Genomic DNA, 22,203 nt, shown 5'->3' on the forward strand with positions numbered 1-22,203 from the left:
AGTCTCCTCATAATCAATACCAAACTTTTGTGTGTAGCCCTTTGCAACTAATCTGGCCTTGTATCTTTCTATTGATCCATCTGCCCTAAGCTTGATCTTGAAGACCCATTTGCAACCAATAGCCTTCTTACCAGGAGGTAGATCAACAATGTCCCATGTTTTATTCTTTTCCAAGGGCTTCTATCTCTTTTTTTGTAGCAGAAATCCACTCAGGATGTTTGGCAACAACTTTTTATGTAGTTGGCTCAGACAGAGAAGATGACTGAGCTATCAAGGGTTTATGAGAACAAGGTATGTCAGAGTAGAAAACCAAGTTACACCAATGAGAAGATGATTTGGTGGGAAGTTTACAAACATAATATTTCATCCACTTAGGAGGCTCTCTTGGTCTTGAAGATTGTCTTTGCTCCAAAATTGGCTCAGAGTGTAATGTGTCTAGAATGTCAGTAATCTCTGAATTTGGAATGATTGGATAAGGTAAAGAAGAAGAATTGGTGGTGTTGAAAGAATTAGACATTGAACTAGAGGGAAAAGAATTAGAAAAATGAGAGGAAGTAGAAATATTTATAGGAGAATAATTAGGATTAGGATTGGGTGTGGATTGTCTGGAATTAATATTAGTTGTGGTTTTATGAACAGGATATCCTTCTGTACAGTCTACAAAAGGATCAATGAAAATATGATTGTTGTTTTCATTAGGTAGAAAAAATTAAAAAGGAGGTTTGTCTGTATTGAGAACATGAAAAGGGAAATGTTGTTCATAAAAATGAACATCTCTAGTAACCGAAATGTGTTTGTCACCTAAATAAAGAACTCTGTATCCTTTTGTGTAGGTGAGTATCCAATAAAAACACATGGATCTGCTCTTGGATCAAATTTTGTCCTGCCCACTTTGTTAGTAGAAACTAACATAGACAGCCAAAAGATCTAAAATGTGAAATATCAGGTGGCCTATCAAAAAGTTTCTGATAAGGAGAAAAATTATGTAAAACTGACAAAGGCATCCTATTAATGATATGAGCAGCAGTAAGAACACATTCACCCCAGTATTTTTGTGGTACTTTAGATTGAATATACAAGGCTCTAGTTGTTTCTAAAAGATGCTTATGCTTTCTTTCTACAACCCTATTTTGCTGAGGTGTATCACTACAACTAGTCTGATGTAAAATCCCTTTAGCGTGATAAAACTCAGCTATTTTTCCTTCACACAATTCCTTGGCATTATCTGATCTAATGCATTTCACTTTGTAACCATGTTAATTCTCAGCAAAAACGACAATTAAAATCAATCAAAATCTTGACATAATCATTTTTAAAATTCAATAAGTGAATCCAAGTGTGTCTAGTAAAATCATCTACAATAGTAAAAAACATAGAGCAATTTTTGTGAGTTTTAAACCTAAGAGGTCCCCAAATATCCACATGTATGAGCTCAAAAGGAAAAGAAGTTTTTATTTGACTATGAGAGAAAGGTATTCTACATTGTCTAGCTTGAGGACATATTTGACAAATGTTATCATCACAGTCTTTCACATTTATACTAGGTAAAACAAGACTTGTCTGTTTCAAAAGGTAAATATCCTAGCCTAAGATTCCAAAGCTTAGCATCATTATTCAAAGTACAACCAGAAGTTGAATTACTACTACTTACAGCAGAAGCTAGGTGAAAACTATCCTAAAGAGATCTTGCAATGGGACTGCAATCTGCAAGATACAAGCCTGATTTCTGGTTACCAAGAACAAGTTCCCTGGTCAAGGTGGGACCTTGTATAATACAATAATCAGGTGTAAACTTAACAATGCATGGAAGGTCCTTACAGAGTTTATGGACAAATATTAGGTTAAATTGAAAATCAGGGGCAAATAGTACATCTTTCAACACTATGTCCTGTCTAACTGTAACAGAAACTATATGGAAAATAAACACTTTTCTTCCATCAGGTATAGTAATAGTGTCCTCATCAGATCCTAAGGCTCTATAACTATCAAACAAGGTTAAGTCTCTACAAATATGGTCTGTAGCCCCACTATCAACAATCTATCCAGTACCAAAAACAGAAAGAAGACACAATTTACCTGCAAAATAAGCTGCTCTGAAGTTATTCTGCTCCTGAGTGATTGCAGCAACTGTTGCATCCTTAGGACTTTCCAAGAAGTTCATGTACTGAGTATACTGATCTCTAGACAAGGTTGCAATAACACTATCATCACCATTATCAACAAATTTTCTTGCATTATTTGCATGAGCCATGTTAGCAAATTTCTTTTGTCCATTATTCACCTTTGATTCACTAGGAAAACCATGAAGTTTGTAGCATCTATCAACCAAATGACCTGTCATCTTACAGAACTCACAAAAAAAAATTAGACTTGTTTCCTCTGAAATTGGTTGACATGTTTCTTCCTTGAAAGCTTCCTTGATTTCCCCGTAAATTTCCCTGATAACCACCTCTATTATTGTTGTACTGACTACCATTTTTGTTTCCATTGTTATGATTTCTATTATCATAAAATCTTCTTATATCTACTGCAAAAGCAAACCCTTCTGTAGGAGTAGTAGTATGCTCACTAATTTGCTTGTGTTTCTGTTCCTGTAACAACATCGTGCAGGCCATAGGTAGAGTTGGAAGAGGCTGCATCATCAAAATGTTACTCCTGACTAGCTTGTACTCATCTTTCAGCTTCATTAAGAACTGCAGCAGTCTGTAATCTTGTTGTATTTTGAGAAATTTTCTAGTAACATTACAAACACAACCACTACAGGTACACACTGGTATAGGATTGACATCATCCAACTGATCCAATAAAAATTTGATCTTAGCAAAGAATTCAGCTATCTCCTCATTTCCTTGATGAACTGTAGTAATTTCTTCTTAAATACCATATAGTTCAGTTAAAGAAACTTGACCATATCTTTCCTCTAAATTCTTCCAAATCTCTCCAGCAGTTTTATAAAAGAATACACTCTTCTTTGTTATTGGTCCCAAAACACCCAATATCCAACCAATAACCAGATCATTACATCTGACCCAAGCCTTATAAGAAGAATCAACAGATGATGGAACACTCAAGCTTCCATCAACAAAACTCAGTTTATTTTTGGTAGATAAACCAATAACCATTGATATTTTCCAAGAGGTATAATTCTCACCATCAAAAACCTCAGAGATGAATTTGTGTATATTGTTATCAGATGGATGTATATAGTATACTGTACTAGGATCTTGAGTGAGATCCAAAGACCTATTCTGACTATCAAAACTTTGATCTTCATCCATATTCAATCAATTACTTCATCAAAAAATTTCCAATCAATCAAGAACTTCAACCAATTTATCTAATTTCAAGAAATCAATTCACCAAAACTTCAATCAACCAATCAATTTATCTAAGAAAATCGAAAACAATTACATGCAATAAATCTCAATCGAAGAATATCCAAACAATCTCCAAATAATTCCAGAAGGCAAAACTCAAAAAACACAGAACGCTTATCTCAGTCAATCAAATCGAATCCACCAAACCAAAAAAACTCCAAACTAATCAATCTCAAACAATTTGAATCAAAGAACCAAACCAAAACACTCAAAAATGGCGACGAAAGAAAACAAACCAATTGAAGAAAAATCACCAATGAAAGCTTCTTTGAACTCCGATCCAAAATCACCAACGAAGAACCGATCGAAATTCCTGCTCTGATACCATGTTAAAACTTCACTTTCGCCATTAAAAGAGCTTAAAACTCAGAATTTGTACAAAGGTTTCGAATGAAGAAGAAGAAAAAATCAGAGAGAATTAGTTGAGAGTAATTACAATGAATTTATTACAGCTTTGCATGACTTAAATAGTCAGCATTTAATAGAAAAAACAAAGCAGGAAAATACAACTGGAAATTATAATATAACAGAATTCTGTTAGGCTATTTGGGGCTGAAGACGAGCTGGACTTCCATGTTGTGAGCTAGGTTCATCACTATTCTCAACACCTTAGAAGGCAAATGACTAATTGAACAAGAGTATATATCGTTGATTGATGATGCATGCTCTAACATTTATATGAAAGAAAATAGGGTTAGTTTTTAATCAAAGGGCATGAAGAAAGAGGAAAAGGAATGATTAAATTACTATACAACTATATATACGATACAAGTAGTAAGAGTTACAAGTCTATCTATCATTAATGGTGTTCTAAGCTTAAATTGAACATTATAAGAATAAATATATAATATCTTTTTTTACAAAAATAGCTTAAAATAAGTTAGACAATGATAATTCAGTGATGTATAGTGCAAAGTGCAAAGTGCAATGTGATGGACTGATGGAGCCTACCAATATAAATGTCATAATATATAATGTATAGAATTAATGCAACAACAATTTACTACTACTTAGTTCTAATTGATAGAGATATCTAGAGAAAAAGTTGGACGAATTACAATTGACTATTGATGATGACTTTAGGCAAATGGTGCAAACTGAAATACAAGAAAGTATACAATGAAGTCTATCAATAAATGTTAATTTGTTTTGTCTGATTAAATTTTAAATGTAGGGTTTTTATTATTTTTCTTCGCTTAATTGATTTTAAAACAAAAATATACTCGTGCTAATAAGTGGATAGCAATGACATAACCTTTTAATAATGTTCAAATAGATGTATTGTATATATTTGCAAAAAAAAAATTATATAAGATATGAATATAAAATATGTTATAACAGATGTTAGCAATGGAATGATTTGGGAACCCACCCTCAAACACAATATATAATAAATAGCAAAATACGATAATAAAAGAGACAAATATTTATGAAGAAATTTTGATTTCCTCCCCAATATTGTTTTATTAAGTTCCTACAAAATAAGACAATAACCCAAGGAAAATCATCATTGATGAACCATCTTAATTTTCTAGTTAGCCTAACCCCTCTTATATAGGCTAACTAAGAAACTCACATCAATTACGATATTTTACTTGCTCACCAAGGCTAAATAATCCTATATTGATTATACATACCTACAATCTATCTAGTTTCCTAATTTCAACCCACATCAAACTAGGAAAGTATAAAAGATAGAAATAAATAAAAAAATACATTATATCTTTTCCCAAAACAAATCTTGTTGGTATTTGGTAAGTTTAGTTTATTTCCTAACAAACCTTCCCTTAAACTCAACTTACTAAACGTCTAAACATCCACATGTACCAACGATCTTTTTCCTCTAGTTGTGCTTGTCATCCTAAGAAACCTCCCCTCAAACCCAACATGACTTCCAACTTGATCAACCCGCGATCGAATGCCTCCCCTTGAACTTGAACATCTTCTTCCATCCATGAAGTGATTTCCCTCGTTCATTTTTGGAGACTCCAACTAGTGATTTTATGCACCGGAAAAGTCACAAGAAAACCATCAACCAATCATTAGTTTTTTGAGGCCAAAACAATAAACCTTCCACCATGTAATTTTTTAAAGGACAAAACTATAAACCCTCCTACATGTAATTTTTTAAAGGACAAAACTACAAAACCTCCAACTATGTCTTCACCCATTGTCTCGACCACAAATCTCGATACCTTTACCGTACTTTGCCATAACAAAAAAAATTCGTCTTCCCATTAAATAATTCTACTTTGTATTTATTCCCAAAATCCCCCATGCATCAACCTAGCTCTTGATACCAATTTGTTATAACAGATGTTGGCAATGGAACAAATTAGGAACTCACCCTTTAACACAAAATAAAATAAATAGCAAAATCTAATCTAATAATAAAGTAGACATTTTTGGAGAGCATTCGACGCGCCACATAAGTAAAGTTATATTTTCGACCAATTAAAATTTAGATTTCTATTTTATTTTGGAATTAAAAAATTCGTTTGCCACCGAAACAAAAGTGACGAATGAGATTTAAAATTTTTCCACGTAAGTAAAAACAACGAATTTTGATTTATTAGGATTTAAGTTATTTAAAAAACTAAAAATTATCTTTTTAAATAATCATCTTTAGATATAGGATTTATATACCTACTATTATAAGATAAATTATGATAGTGTTTATGATAAGAAATAAAAATTATTCCATAATTATAATTAAATTAAAATTTGTGATATTTACCATTATAAATTGACGCATCATATGACACCAACAAAATTTCGTATCAATACAAAACTAAACCAAGCAAATTTTGTGTCATTAATTTGGTGTCAGTTTTATTAGGTCATCAATGGCTGGGTAATTCTTAGCCTAATTTTTAAAACCCATGTTTAAATGTATATTTGTGATTATTGCTTAGATTGTGTTTATTTGGGATTAATGATTATATGTTTATGTTTTCTTTACTGAATTTTGTTTTTACATGCAGATCTAATTTAATCAAAGAATTATATTCGAGCAAAAATCTTTGGAATATCAAAGTACGAGTTTCTCGCCTGATGATCCTATTGGATGAGGAGGTATTATATCTTTATAAATTGTTTACATTTATTAAATCTTTTAATGAACTTTTTAGTTTTTATCAATTAATTTATGATTAAAACAATTTTTTTGTGATTTAGGTAGCTTAATTAAGTCATAAAATTAACTTAATTTTTTATTTTTAATTACAGGGTAATTACGTTCATGCCTCAATTAAATTAAACTTTGTTCTTCAATTTTGTTCAAAATTGATTGAAGGAAAAGTTTACTCAATTAGATACTTTTCAGTCGTTACAAATAAGAAGCAATATCGCACGCATTGTCAGCAACAACAAAATAATGATTCAATTTTCCAAAATTCTATTGTTTGGGTGATTGGGGACGATGAAAAAATTCCAATGCATAGATTTAATTTTGTATAATTACAATTTTTAGATTAATTTCACAATAATTATTCACTTTCTGGTAAATATTTTAATTTATTTTATAAAACTATAAAGATTAATTTTATATAAATTTTATTTTTGCTAACATGTTCTGTTTATCCACTTTTATTAGATGGAAGAGATATGGGTGTGAACAAAGTTGGTGATCCTATCGAAATTTTTTTTTATACAAATTTTTTTACATCGAAATATTACAAATAATAACTATTATTTTTAATGTTCTTATCAAAATATTTATTAGGGGAATAAATTACATAAAATTAATAAAAATTATCCTTAACAAAGAATAGCAAAGTAATAAAAAATATTATGAGTATGATCTAATTACAAAAATTATTTTTATGAGATTTTATGTATAAAAAACCGTGGGATATTAGGATTTAAATTATTAAAAAAAATAAAATTTATCTTATGAAATTAATGGTTTTATCTAAATACTCGATTAATAAGATGTTTTTTGCATAAAAAAAATTTAAAACTTATAACGCAATAAAAAACTTTACCTTCTTTATACATTTTATGTCTAAGGAATTGAAAAGACAAATAATTTGTTAGAGATCAAGAGATCGCAAGAAATATACAAAATGATATATAGATTTGAGAGTTTAATTTCAAGTGTAAAAAGCAACGAATAATGATTTAGGATTTAAATTATTTGAAAAATAAAAAATTATTATCTTTTCACATTAAAAATTTTATCCTAATATGTAATCAATGAAATATCATATTTACAATTTTTTTTTAAAGATATCATATTATTGTCATATAACTAACAACAACGAATAAAATACAAAACAACAATAAATTGAGTCTGATTATAAATTATATTAAAATAAATTATACTTTTGTAATTGGAAATATCATTTTAATTAAATTATTATTTGTTTTTGTTTTTTTTTTTTTTTGTCTGAAATTATTATATTGTAAAATAAATCAAATAATTATAAAAAAAAAAAAACTTAGAGTATATAGGAAAATATCTTTTCTTGAGATATATGTATGAAATTGTATCATTTTTATCAAGTTGATTTTATATTGTGGACGAGGTTGGTGACTATATCGAAATAAAAGATATGGTAAAACAATGAATATTGATTTAGGATTTAAATTATTAAAAATTTATCATTTCACATTAAAGAACTTATATAACGGAAAAAAATATCATATTTAAATTTTATTTATATTTAATAAATTCATTATAAATTATAGTAATAAAAAAATATCAAACTTTTGTAATTTTGTCTGAAATTATTAGATACAATAAATCAAATAATTAAAAATCTTAGATGAAAAAACCGTGCATCTCGAACAAAATATTGGTTTATTAAAATTTAAATTATTATTATTATTTATAAATCAAATAATAAAAGAGACAAGTGTTTATGAGGAAATTTAGATTTCCTCCCCTCAAACAAAATATTGTTTTATTAAGTTTCTACAAAATAAGACAGTAACTCGTTTGATGATTTTCCTTCTCAATAAATCATCATTGATGAATCATCTTAATTTTCAAGTAAGCCTAACCCCTCTTATTTTACTTGTTCTCCAAGCTTAAATAATCCTACATTGATTATACATACCTAAAATCTATCTAGTTTCCTAATTACAACCCTCATCAAACTAGGAAAGCGTAAAAGATAGAAATAAATAAAAGATACATTATACCTTTTTCTTTTCCCAAAACAAATCTTGTTGGTATTTGGTAAGTTTAGTTTATTTCCTAACAAAATAAGACAATAATGTAATTGGATTTAATATTTTTTAATCATATTTTTATTTTCATTTGAATTTTCATATTGCATTCTTAATTCCTTATGAGATCAAAGTCCAATTCGAAATTTCAAATATTTCGATTACCATACATAATATTGTATGATCCATAAAGGGAAGACGACCTACAAAGGTTGACATACATTCTTGATCCTTTTTTAGAAAAAATCCTCCTTGGCGTGCTTGATATTACATTCTTTGACCTCCTTGGAAGAATCTTGATTGCTGTTGGTCTAAGCCTTGATCGGTCTCAATAACTTACTCTTTTGATCTCCGTAACAAAGAGGTAAACATGTTCAAGGGCTACTCTGTCTTAACCATTAACATTAACTCCCTTAGCCACCCCCATCAAGTGAGATTCGATCCCGTGACATGCATGCAAGGACCTAGGAGGATAACTCTCTTTTTTTTTTTTTAGCAATCGGGACAAGAAAAACTCTTATTATTGATAATGTAACAAGGTAACTATATATAAAACTCTTTTAAGATGGATATTTCCCCTAAAGAATCACTTCCTAATGCCAAAAGATGATCAAAACAGGCTCAAATAAATGACATCATGGTTCAACATTACAACCAGCTGACCATGTCATAGCTTTATGTTGATTTGTGATAGGTCTATTACATTACATCTACAATTCGTTAATTGAATGGGATAAAAATAACGATTTTGCTAAAAAAAAAAATAACTGCACATATATTTATCATATTGGTAGGCGTGTCGCGTACCTATAAAAAATAACCTAACAGACCAATACTAATGTAGACTGGCAAGTAAGGGTCGGATCCCAAGAGACTAAGGTTCAGAAACAATTAATTAGACTCAAATCTTTACTAAGCAAAAATCAAGTATAATCGATAACTAAGGGTCTAAAATATAGGAAAAATTCGAAAATAAACTAATTAAGATGATTAAATCAAGCAATTAAAAACATCCAAGATCTAGCTTCACCACAACTATTATCGATGCAATTGTAATTCTACCCTTAACATACGATTTCAATCGAACGGGGAAAAGTAAACCCTAATAAATACCAAGGATCTCTCTTGAGTATCAATGGTTTCCCTAACATACAATCAATCCTATTCTCATGGTATCATGCATATTAGAGACATTAAACACATTACTCTCACTTCCCAATTATCAAACCCAACTACTCTCGTGTTGAGAATCAAACCCTAAATTGATTTACTCAAATCCGTTTATACCCAACTCTCGCTGTGATAAAAACAATGGAAACTACCCATAAAAGCATAAAAGCATCGAAACTAAACCAAATTACACCAAAACGGACTCAAATACTCAACTAAACTAACAAAACTAACTAAAAATAAGCCAAATAATATACACAAAACACGACATATCACATATGCTCTGAGGCTCTGAGCCTCTAAGTGCCTATTGTGAATTTACTGTAGATTAAAAAAAAAAAAGATTAATGGTTAAGCAGTTCAGTTTACTATATCTACTAGTCGATTCATGTTCACTTAATTAAGGTGTTGAAATGGTATCAAAGCCAAGGCCAAATTTGGTAACCTGTTATGCCTTCGGGACACAGACTTTTACAAGGAGAGGAGAATGTGCCTATGGCGCTCCCACATCGCAAGCTGAGGAGAACGAAAACTTTCTTATATGGGGATTGATGATTCATCAACTTAATGAAGACCTTTTGGATAGAATTTATGTCTTTCACCAAAACAAATCCTTGTGAGTTAGGACGAAAGAGGACATTATCTACTAGCTCGTGTTAACCTAGGATATTACATACAATTTCATTTCATATGATGGGGGAGCAATAGTCCAATACGGGTTTTTTTGAAAATTTTATTATTAACTAGATGGAAGCCCGTGCGATGCACGGTTTTTTCATCTAAGATTTTAATTATTTGATTTTTTGTATTTAATAATTTTAGACAAAATTACAAAAGTTTAATATTTTTTTTTACTATAATTTATAATGAATTTATTAAATATAAATAAATTGGAAATATGATATTTTTTCCGCTATATAAAATCTTTAATGTGAAATGATAAATTTTTAATAATTTAAATCCTAAATCATTATTCATTGTTTTACCATATCTTTTATTTCGATAGAATCACCAACCTCGTCCACAACCAACCTACTACATCAATGGATAAATTGAACCGTGAAATGTTAGCCAAACTGAAATTGATATAAATTAAATCTTTACATTTATATAAAATAAATCAATATATTTACCAATAAATGAAAAATTGTTGCGCTATAAAATCAAATCTATGTATTGGAATTTTTCCATCATCTCCAAAAATAACCAAAGCCATCCATATATTAAGTATACAACATCTAATCGTATGCCATTACATAAACAAATAATCATTAAGTATCCTAAATAAATACAATGTAACATAAGATTTTAAAAATTACTCGGACATTGATGACCTAAAACTAACATAAAATTCGCTTGATGGGGTTTTGTATTGATATGAAATTTTATTTGTGTCGTATGATGTGTTAGATCTGCATGTAAAAAAACATTTAGTAAATAAAACATAAACATATAATCGTTGAGTATCTTAAATTAATACAATGTAAGTAATAATTAGAAATACTAATTTAAACATAGGATTTTAAAAAATTAAGCTAAAAATTATCCAGCCATTGATGACCAAAAATTAACACAAAATTACTAACACAAAATTCGCTTGATAGGGTTTTTTATTGATACGAAATTCTGTTTAGGTCGTATGATGTGTCAATTTATAATGGTAGGTATCACAAATTTTAATTTAATTATAATTAGCGAACAATTTGTATTTCTTATCATAAATACTATCAAAATTTATCTTATAATGATAGGTATCAAACTTTATTATAAGCGTTTATCATTTAAATATTTTTTAATATATTTTTTGGATTTCTTATACTCGTAGTATTGAATTAATAAATTTATCTTTTCCTATATTTTTACTTTATTTTTTTCATTAAAATAATTTAATTCGTGGATTATAATCTACGTGGCATTAAAATTTTAGATATATCAAATCCAACCTGTTACTTTTATCTAGGTGGTGACATAAATTTTTAACTCAAAAATAAAATACAAATCTTTCTTCTTATTGGTCGAAATAAGTATATTTCTTACGTGGCGCTCCGAACGCTCTCCAAAAATGCCTACTTTAACACACACACACACACACACACACACACACACACACACACACACACACACACACACATATATATATATATATATGTGTGTGTGTATATATATATTAGATTATTAGTTTTTTTTTTTTTTTTGGTGTTTAGAGAGCCACAAGGGCAGGTGATGAGAATCGATCCCAGGATCACCTGGAACCGGGAGGAGAGCTTTAACCACTTAAGCTATCCCTCACTCTCAATTATTAGGAAATTTGCCTATGGGTTTTTACCTTTTACTTGAAAGGATTTTTCCTATTTTTAGGCTTTAAGAGTTTTACTTATTGGAATATTTAGTTGTTTAATTTATTTATGGTAGGATAGATTTACTAGTTGATACAAATATGAGTATGAAATATATTAGGATTAGGATTCTTAATATTCTATGTTATTTTAGGATATGATTATTAATTTGCTATCTTATGTTTGTATGGTTTTCACGCTATAAATATGGGTGCATATCAATAATGATTTTGAATATGAATGGATGAGAGATTTGTTTTGGAAATTAATCCTTTGACCATTGCTCGTTTGATTGTTAATAAAAAACAGCACTTGTTGCGACTAGGAAGAGACCCTCTATTCTTGCGAGAATTAGAGTACTATCCTATTAATTTTCGTGTAATTCTTTAGTTCTTGCTAAAATTCGAAGATCTAATGTTATTATAGCTTGCGAGCCTTGTGAGGTCTTGAGAGATCCACATCATAATGGTATCAGATTTTCAGGTTTTGTGGGTCCTTTTGGCACTTACGGGATTTTGGCGTGTTGGTTTCGTTATCATGTTTCAAGATTTGAGAAAATTCGAGGCGGATTTTTTTCGAAGAAGGGGAGTATGATGCGTGAGCAATAGTCCAATATGGGTTTTCTTAAAAATTCATGGAGTTTTTAGAAAGCTTACACTATCTTTTAGCTATTATTAATTATTAGGAATTTTGCCTATGGGTTTTTACCTTTTACTTGAAAGGACTTTTCCTATTTTTAGTCTTTAAGACTTTTTGTTACTAGAATATTTATTTGTTTAATTTATTTATGGTAGGATAGATTTAATAGTTGGTTACAAATATGGGTAAGAAACATATTAGGATTAGGATTCTTAATATTCTATCTTATTTTAGGATATGATTATTAATTTCCTATCTTATGTTTCATCATATAAATATGGGTGCATATCAATAATGATTTTGAATATGAGTGATAGAGAGATTTGTTTTGGGAATTACTCCTTTGAGCGTTGCTCGTTTGATTGTTAATCAAAAACATCACTTGTTGCGACTTGTAATCATCTTCTAGTTGCAACTAGGAAGAGACCCTCTATTCTTGCGAGAATTAGAGTATTATCCTTTTAATTTTTGTATAAATTCGAAGATCCAATGTTATTATAGCTTGCGAGCCTTAGAGATCCACGTCATCATAAACCAAGATAACACAACTATATAGTACATATCATTTTATGCTGGATGCTATCAAAAATTTTTGATATGAAATCCAAGGTGATTTTCATATCTTTAGTAATCAATAATTTAGAAAACTAATTAATTTGTATTTTATAACCGTCACTTTTTACATTAATGAAAAAATAAAATGTGAATAGCAATACTATTGGTTTCAAAAGATATTTTTATAAGAAAAAGTAATTCTAAAATATCAAACAACTTTTGGTCTATAAATAGCTTAATGTGTTTAATTTATAATCAATTCACATCCTTCTTCAAAACACTTTCACTCAACGCAACCATGTCTAAAGTTGAAATTATTGTGAGTGACCTTGTAAGAGAGATATGAATTGTCTAGTTAATATGGGCAAAAACTCTTATCATAATTAATCCCAAAAATGACAGAAAACAAAGGGAGAAAGCTCTTGAATTGGAGAAAATGTTTATGGAAAAAACAAAAAGAAATGCACGAGGAGAAGCTTCTCAAGTTGAAAAAGGAACATCATCATCGAATTAATAAGAAGAAAAATTGTGGAATTCACATTCAAAAAAAGAAGAAAATATATTAAAAGCTTTTCTTTTGTAGAGTTGCAGGATATTACTGTCTTATGTGATGAGAAATTGAAGGAGTTTTGAGGAGTGCTTACCTAAACTAATCAAAACATATATTTAGGATTACTTGGCTTTGTTTCTAAGCATGTTAAGTTGTACTCATTTCCTATGGGAAATGTATGAATAAAAATTTGATCTTTTATTTTCCGTTAAATGCCTTCTTTAGAATATGTTTAAAGTTTTAATTGGTTTTCTTTACTTCATCGTTTCTTAGTTACTTTACGTGTTCAATTAAAATTCAACACCCTCAGTTCTCACAGTAAATCCATTTACGTAGTATATATTGTCGCAACAAAGATTACATATAAAATTTTCAAAATAGTTTAATATTAACTTTATGGCAAAAAATTGAATCTTTCATATTGTAGGTTATAATTATTAATTGTAAAGTTACATGATATACATCTATTAACAATAAACATTTTTTTTTTTACATTGATACTTGTACTCATGATCTCGTGTTAATTAAATTTAAGTTTTACCACTAGTCTAACAACACATTATATGTCAATTAAGTCATATTAAAAAGAGTTAATAATGAATTTTAAATATTTAATGTTCACTTATGCATGTATATATCTAATCACAATCATACATTGGGATATAAATATATGTTACTCCCTCCGTATTTAAATAAATAAAATGTTTCTCTTGCGAATATATGCCAATGCAAATCTTTGATTGATAATAACTTTAATTATCAATAAATAAATATTATAACAATTGAATGTTAATAAACTATTTATTGAGGCGATTCCAACAAGTACCCACAAGATTATATTTATTCTTATGTATAAATCACAAACATTAGTCTAGTCAATTAGATAAATAGTGAAAAAGACAAAGAGTTTATATCAATTTTGAACTTCAACCATCAATTTAAGTTTTTAATTGAGTTAAACCTCTAACATAATATAAGTGCGACATGGCATATAATTGGCCTTGTTTGGTAAAGAGTTTTTTGGAGAGCTTTTAGCTTATTATACCATATTAGAGGTTTGACTATTTATAAAAGCTAATTTGGGTGTTTAGTAAATAGCTTATTAAAAGAGCTTTTCGGGCTTAAAAAACTCTTTTACAAAAATCTCATTATAAAAGCTATTTGAAATGAACTCATTGAACAATTAGCTTTTTGGCTAAATACATTAAAACAACTAACAATTAACAGCTATTTACCAAACAATTTTGTAAAACTAGCTAGTCAAACCAGCTAACAACTACTGTAGTTATATCAATCAGCTATCAGCTAATTACCAAAAATAAACAATAACACCGGACATTGGCCAAAAGCTAATTAAAGAGTTAGGCCACTTTGCCACTCTCACAAACAAACGGAAGGTGTATATGAAACAATTCTTTTGGATTTTCAATAATACTGTACGAGTACAATTTACGAATCAAAAACCAACCAAAAAAAGAACAAAAACGCAAAAACTCTGTTACAAATTCCTTTCTTATGGAAGAGAGATTAATGGACCAGGAACATCCACCCTCTCAAAAGCTCTAAAATCCCATCTATTTTATTTATTATTATAAATATACCATGTAATTCTAATTTCCATCTCCCAATCTCCTCATTTTCTCTCTCCTCGATTTTGAATGAACCTGGACTAAAAATGGCGGAAGGTGAGTTTTTGTTTTCCAAGGAATTGGATGTTGCTGTTCGAGTTGTTCATTTGGCTTGCGCTTTATGCCAGAGAGTTCAGAATAGCTTGCTTTCCACTAATGCTTCCCAGGTCAATTCTAAAGATGATGATTCTCTTGTCACCGTTGCTGGTAATTCTCTTTACTTATTTATATTTATATTTTTTTGGTTTTTATGATTTGGGTTTCATGAATTTTGGCATGAGGTGTTTTGTTTGATGGGTATGCTTCAATTGTACGAATGTTTTCTGGGTTTTTTTTTTTTTTTTTTTTTTGCATTGTTTTGGTTTTATGATTTTAATGGCAATGTGGGTTGATTATGAAATTTTGTATGATGCTGTTATGCTTTGATAATTTTTATTTTTGATAATTTGGGTGCCCTTTAATGGAGTGTTTGATTAAATAGTTTTGATTATGTTGCATTGCATTAGTATTGCTCATTTGATGATGGTGTTTAAATGGGATGCCTTTAGATTGCTTTAATGGAGGGTTTGGTTACATTTTTCTTACTAATTTGATAATCTTGCATTAGTATTGATTATTTGATAATGGTGTCTCAATGCGAATACCTTCAGATTGAATGTCTGTTATACATACACTTGGGTGTCTTAAGAAATGATAATGGTTTGAAGTGTTAATTAATTATACAAAGGTTTGAACTTTGAAGGCTGTTATTAATTTCTCACTTTCCATGGTAAAATTTTGCATGATTAGCCAATTAGTGAAATACAATCTGCCGAAGAAAGTGATGTAATGGAGTGTAAGACTCACAATTTTTTTTGAAGTATCTCTCTAGTGAGGCCTTTCAAAGAAGTCCTATCTATGTCTCTGGAGGTTACTTTCTTTCGAAAAGGACAGAATGGCAACTCATAAAATGACTGTGGGTAATGTTGTGTATGCCCTGTCGTGTAGTCGTGTCAAGTCGTGAATCAGAATTAGAACTTTTCTGGTTTAATTATAGCTTGGTAAAAAAAAAAAAAAATTATACACCCGAGTGCAAGGTGTACTTAAAGTTTTTATTTTTGGCTCATTATAAAATTTTAAAATGAGCAAAAAAAAAAAAAAAAAAAAAATCAAATGAGGTGCACCCGGGTGTATATAAAAGGATTTGATAGCTTGGAAAGATGTTCTACCACTAGCTTATTTAAACACTAAATCATAGGAGTATTATTTTTTAGTTTTGAAGATTGTCTTACCTTTGCTTGAACAGCATTGGTGTTTCAATGTCAGTTTTTTTTGTTTGTTTGTTTGTTTTTTTTTTTCTTTTTTCTTTTTTTGCAATTAATTTTTAAGTTATTTTGGTTTTGTTAATTGATAGATAGCCTTTTCAATTGTGTATTCATTCAAATTTGACTTTATATTCGTGTTATGCTTTGTGCACATGAATTTGATGACAGATCGGCATTACTGCATGAACAGATTATAGTGTACAAGCTGTTGTTAGCCAGATACTGTCAGAATCTTTCGGAAGCCAAAATTTGTCCATTGTTGCTGAGGAAGATGCACAAACTCTCTCAAAGTCTGACTTATTGCAGGCAGTGGTGAATACAGTGAACGAAAGCTTCTCAGAAGCTCCTAGGTTTGGTCTTAAAGTCTCAAATATTCCTCTTTCCCCCAACCAAGTGCTTGAAGCCATTGGTCGATGTAACTCTTCTGGTGGTCCTAAAGGAAGACATTGGTTTTGGACCCTGTTGATGGAACCCTGGGCTTTGTACGTGGCAATCAGTATGCGGTTGCCCTAGCGTTGATCGAGGAGGGAAGGGTAATACTTGGAGTCCTGGGGTGCCCCAACTACCCAGTGAAGAAGGGTCTAGTGAACCACCATCATCAACTCGCATCAGAAATGTCCTCTGCCTCTCCTGATATGTGGGAGAAGGGCTGTGTAATGTATGCAAAGAGAGGCACTGGTAAGGCATGGATGCAGCCATTAATTCATGGAGAATTGAAGCTTAAATCCTTTGAATCTGCGAGAAAAATTCAAGTTTCCTCCGTTAAGGATCCAGCTCTTGCAACATTTTGTGAACCAGTGGAAAAAGCCAATACCAGTCATTCTTTCACAGAAGGGGTAGCTCACAGTGCAGGACTTAGGTGGGTGTATTTGAATGTTTGTGTGTGTGTGTGTGACTACCAAAGAATACTCTATTTTCACTGATGATGTTCTCATTGTTTAAGCCTTGAGGTGAAGTTAATCTCATATCAATCATGAAATGTGAAGTCATGAATATATTAAGACATCATTTGTCTAGATCACATGTCCATATATAATATGAAGTATGAAATTAGGCGTGTTCTCAACCTGCTCGCACATTTAACTTAGTATTTTAAGGATTGGTTTGTATTTTTCTTTTGTGTTATTTCGTTTGTCCTGTAATTATATGCACTTTTTTTTTCTCTGCTATATATGAGAATAATCTTCTTAAACTTGAATGCTTTGGTGGCAATTTTATCGATGCAGTTAAATAATACACTTGTAAATCTTAAACTTGGTTCATACATGAAAGGCTTGTTACCTCCCTGATAACTCGTACTTTAATGTCATCATTGTTTATTCATTGAGTTCTACAGTTTGTATTTGAACCTTATGGCTTCAATTTATTAAATTGTTTCCAGGAAGAAGCCTTTGCGTGTATATAGTATGGTGAAGTATGCAGCCATAGCTAGGGGAGATGCAGAAATTTATATGAGGTTTGCTACGGCTGGCTATAAAGAGAAGATATGGGATCATGCTGCTGGTGTGCTTATTGTACAAGAGGCTGGTGGTGTGGTCACTGATGCAGGAGGACGCCCACTGGACTTTTCAAGGGGAGTGTATTTGGAAGGTCTTGATCGTGGAATAATTGCTTGTTCTGGAGCTGTATTACATGAGAAAATTATAGGTGCTGTTGATACTAGTTGGAATGCTCTCTCCTGTGAATGTGGGAGTATCTGCATTGAAGAAGGTAATATGTCGTAGTTAAATCCTTCTTTCTTATTTCTTGCTATTGGTTCATCTTTTAGCCTCAGCAAGTGAGTTATGGCTATTTTTTCATATAAACAAAGATTTTATATTAGTGAGCATTCATTTTACCATATGTTGGAGTGTTGAGAATCTGACAGTCCCTTACCTTTCATATTGTCCACTAGAATTACCAAACCTTGTGAGTGATTAAAAAAGGGGGAAACTACAATATTAATTCTTAACAATGCCTATGAGTTGGTAGTTTGGTCACTGTTGAGGCCGGAGACCAAGGCAATGGTGTAGATAGGCTTCGATTCCACTTCCTTTGCTTGATTATCACCTCCTAGAATTATGCATGCACATTTCAGCTCCTATAGTTTCTATTGTAATGGGTGTTAGCAGCTGAGACCATCTTTCAATGCCTTTCTTACAGCTGAACTGCATTTTTGAGGTTTCTGCCGCTGCTTCTTCCAGTGAACTCAGGAAGGATGCCCATGAAAGAACCAGTAATAACTTCCTGCAAAGACAAAAAAAAAAAAACCTTCCTGCAAAGACCGCCCAAGCAACTAGTGCAGTTGCTTTTCCATTTTTTCGCTTCAAACAAGCGTCTAAATTTGTGGAACTGCTCGATATTTTTTCCTTGGTATCAAGTTGCACTTGTTGAATTTTGTTGGCTAAAAGAACAGATTTATCTACAGTTAATGCATTAATTCTCTTTGCAGTTGTTACCTGTTCTAAACCAATGTTCTATTTGAGGATGTATTGAGATGCATACATTGAATAAGAAAACACTAATTTTAAAAATGTTTGAGAAATTCCTTCACGACTATTATCTAGTTTGGATTTTTACAGCAACAGAACAAACATGGATAAAGAAGAGAACAAGAGATAGAGATGCTTAAAATAACTGCAACCTCGCCTCAATATTTCATAAAATTTCGGTCACAACTGCTCTTAAATTGAAATGAACGTTTATAACACCTACTTCAAAGAATCAGAGTATAGTGTTATTACTATCAACATAAGCATGAACTTTCTTTTCAACTTTACACACAAGTAACGTGTCGTCATTCATATGCTTTTAACATCTCATTTAGACAATTCTCCCAGGCATCAATGTCATCTTCTCCTCTTAGATTTGTTGCCTGTTCGACAATTTTGAGAGGCACACCCCTACATTGCTCAACAATTTTTTGGGCTACTTTTTCTATTGGAGGCTTAAGCTCGAATGCTTGTTGCACCTGATTAAATAGATCCAAGGCTTCATCATACGGAAGTGGATCGATTGTTATTATATTGTTCTGGCACCCAATTTTTCGACACACATCAGGAGATCGTGAAGTGATGATCATTTTTCCTGTTCCTGCACCAAGCGGAATCCCTACCTTATCTTCCGAGAGATATTTCTTCAAGCCATCTAATATCAGCACAAAGTTCCTTTGTCGCAATGCTCGATGCAAAAAAGCTGCCCTTTTTGGCAAGTCCTCTTCCTTCAAGTCAATTCCTAAATCTTTCGCTATAGCAGCCTGCAGATTATATTCATTTTGATCTTCAGGTACTGTAATGAAGTAAACATGTTCATAACATCCTAACAGCTGATTATGAATGTTTTTCATTACAGCAGTTTTTCCTATTCCTTTGATTCCATGCACCCCAATTTTAGTAACTCCATTTCGTAACCACGTAACAATTCTCCTTCTATTCTCATTTGCAGCCTTGCCCACCAGCAGTGTTTCCACGAATTCCACTCGTTCTCTAACAGGAGATAGTACCTCTTCAAATACTCCTAAACTGTAAATATCATCCACCTCTCGAATCAGTCTCTCAACAAGATTACCTAACCAAGCTCGATATAGGAACTTCCAGAAATAATTAGTTTCTCTCAACATATCTTGTAGCAATAACGTTTGTACATCATTGCATTTGGTTCCAGCAGAAGATATCCAATTATCAACTTCTCTTTTTCTCCGCCTTCCTGTCTGAAACTCTTTATCTTCAACCTGCTTTATCATATCATCTAGTCTTACATGTAACGAGTCCCTTCTTTCATGGAGTGTTTGCACGTTGGCGTTGAGATTGTTGTAGAAGTGGATCCACCATGGTAAACTGCCAATGAAGTCCAATGCATCCTTAAACGAACCAATCCCATCTGAGATCTTTTTCAAGTCCAAGCGTTCTGCTCTTAGCAAACAGACTACTGTAATTAACAGCAGCAGCGCTGTGTATACTGCATTAACTGCAAAAGAAAGGAATGTACTAAGAAATTCCCCAGTCCATGCTTTAGATCAGATTTCATAATCCCAAAATTAGAGAAATCCTCATGATTCATTTCATATAGTGGCATATAGAGAAATCCAAATACTATCTTAGGAGGGTTGACAACTATAAAAGTTACAAGCTTACAACTATCCCAGACATTTAATTTCGGATGGAGGGGTAAACTGAACAGTTGTACTGTTGTACATTTCTTATTTCTTGTGTTTAGACATAAAATATTCCAGAGTTGCAAATAATATGAAACGAAGTTAGTAATTGCACTTCCTTTTATTTTATTTTTATGGTTCATACCCGGAGTATTTCACAATCAGCTAAATCAATGTATTAACTTCCAAGAACCAGCATCTTGTAAACTAAAATCAAGATGGGTTTAGCCTCGGATATATTCCTGTAAGACTTAGATAATTTAATACTTTGTAGTCTGTACTACTATTATTCCTCGAAAACTTTACCAACTAAACTAGCTACATCAGCTAGCTCATAACATTTTGCTTTCCCTATAACTGTTGCAACAATCAATATTTGCTCTAGTTTGCAAAAAATTTATTGCCTGTTACACCGTAACAGGCATAAATAGCAGAGAATTTAAATGGGAAACCAATTGAATCAAATCTCAAACTCCAGAAATATAAAAACGAACAAAATTAATAATACAGTAAATAACTAACAATTAATTAATATATATAAGAAATTAAAATGCAAAGAAAATAAAATGGTAAAGTACTTACGATATTCAATCATTGGAAACGATCAGTATCTTCCCAAGGGTTGATGAGGAAGAGAGAGAAAGAACAGAAGCAGAATATTTGAGTTTTGAGTTAAAAAAAGAAAAAAAAAGAAAAAAAAAAAAGTGGACTCTATTACTACTTTAGTAGAAGACATGAGCTTAAATTATTAACTTTGTTGGGAGAGTCAACCTTTAAAGTCTTCTGTCCCAACTTGCCTATGCAATTTACTGCTTCGTACATATTTCCTGGAAGTTACATCAACAATTTAACTTTAGGGAAATGGGTAGCTACTAGCTAGCGATTAAAGGTGACAATCTAGTCGTTTAGATAAGGTTGAGTTTTCGTGTTCTAGATACTTTAGCTCTGATCTTGTTCGGGTAATGAGTAATATAAATAGTTTTAGGTTGAAAAAATGGGTTACAGGTAGGGGTGAGCAAAATCGAATACCCGGTCAATTTTAATGAACCCGGAATCAAACCCAGTTATAACCGGGTCCGAGATTTTGGAACCAGCACTGGAACTGGTTGTAACCGGGTCCCGTAGTGGCGGAACTGATAGGAACTGGTTCCAAGACCGGATACCCAGTTCTTATTTCAATATTTCCCAAAGTTAAAACTAAATTGCAATACAATTTTAACTACATAATTAATTTCTATAAACCTCAATATATTGATTTGTCACAATTCAGTAAACATTATCAATAAAAAAAAAAATCAATAAACGATTATAATTTCACTATGAAATAAAAAAAAAAT

The 22,203-nt window shown here is 31.1% G+C and overlaps 2 protein-coding genes and 1 pseudogene across 2 annotated transcripts; 1 reads left to right on the forward strand and 2 right to left on the reverse strand.

Moving 5' to 3' along the window:
* Positions 1-232: 232 nt before the first annotated feature.
* On the reverse strand, positions 233-2,341 carry LOC110693298. The gene is made up of 4 exons (XM_021870455.1): positions 2,077-2,341; positions 1,716-2,016; positions 911-1,230; positions 233-657 (listed from the first exon to the last, which is right to left on the reverse strand). The coding sequence occupies exons 1-4, from the start codon at positions 2,339-2,341 to the stop codon at positions 233-235; spliced, it is 1,311 nt and encodes a 436-aa protein (XP_021726147.1).
* Positions 2,342-15,146: 12,805 nt separating this feature from the next.
* On the forward strand, positions 15,147-18,942 carry LOC110693219 (annotated as a pseudogene).
* Positions 18,943-19,338: 396 nt separating this feature from the next.
* Positions 19,339-21,961, reverse strand: LOC110693218 (putative disease resistance protein At3g15700). Its single transcript, XM_021870357.1, has 2 exons — positions 21,449-21,961; positions 19,339-20,679 (listed from the first exon to the last, which is right to left on the reverse strand). The coding sequence occupies exons 1-2, from the start codon at positions 21,459-21,461 to the stop codon at positions 19,511-19,513; spliced, it is 1,182 nt and encodes a 393-aa protein (XP_021726049.1). The 5' UTR covers positions 21,462-21,961; the 3' UTR covers positions 19,339-19,510.
* Positions 21,962-22,203: the final 242 nt, after the last annotated feature.

Source organism: Chenopodium quinoa, unplaced genomic scaffold (genome assembly GCF_001683475.1).
Source record: "Chenopodium quinoa cultivar QQ74 unplaced genomic scaffold, ASM168347v1, whole genome shotgun sequence".
In the NCBI taxonomy this organism is placed as follows: Eukaryota; Viridiplantae; Streptophyta; class Magnoliopsida; order Caryophyllales; family Amaranthaceae; genus Chenopodium; species Chenopodium quinoa.

Bases quoted from the DNA above. Each gene is read 5' to 3' on its own strand.
- LOC110693298 (XM_021870455.1), bottom strand. From the start codon at position 2,341: ATGACAGGTCATTTGGTTGATAGATGCTACAAACTTCATGGTTTTCCT. The intron at 2,017-2,076 runs GTAAATTGTGTC...GTGGGGCTACAG, and splicing joins CAGAGCAGCTTATTTTGCAG to ACCATATTTGTAGAGACTTA. The intron at 1,231-1,715 runs GTATCTTGCAGA...GAAATGCATTAG, and splicing joins GGTAACCAGAAATCAGGCTT to ATCAGATAATGCCAAGGAAT.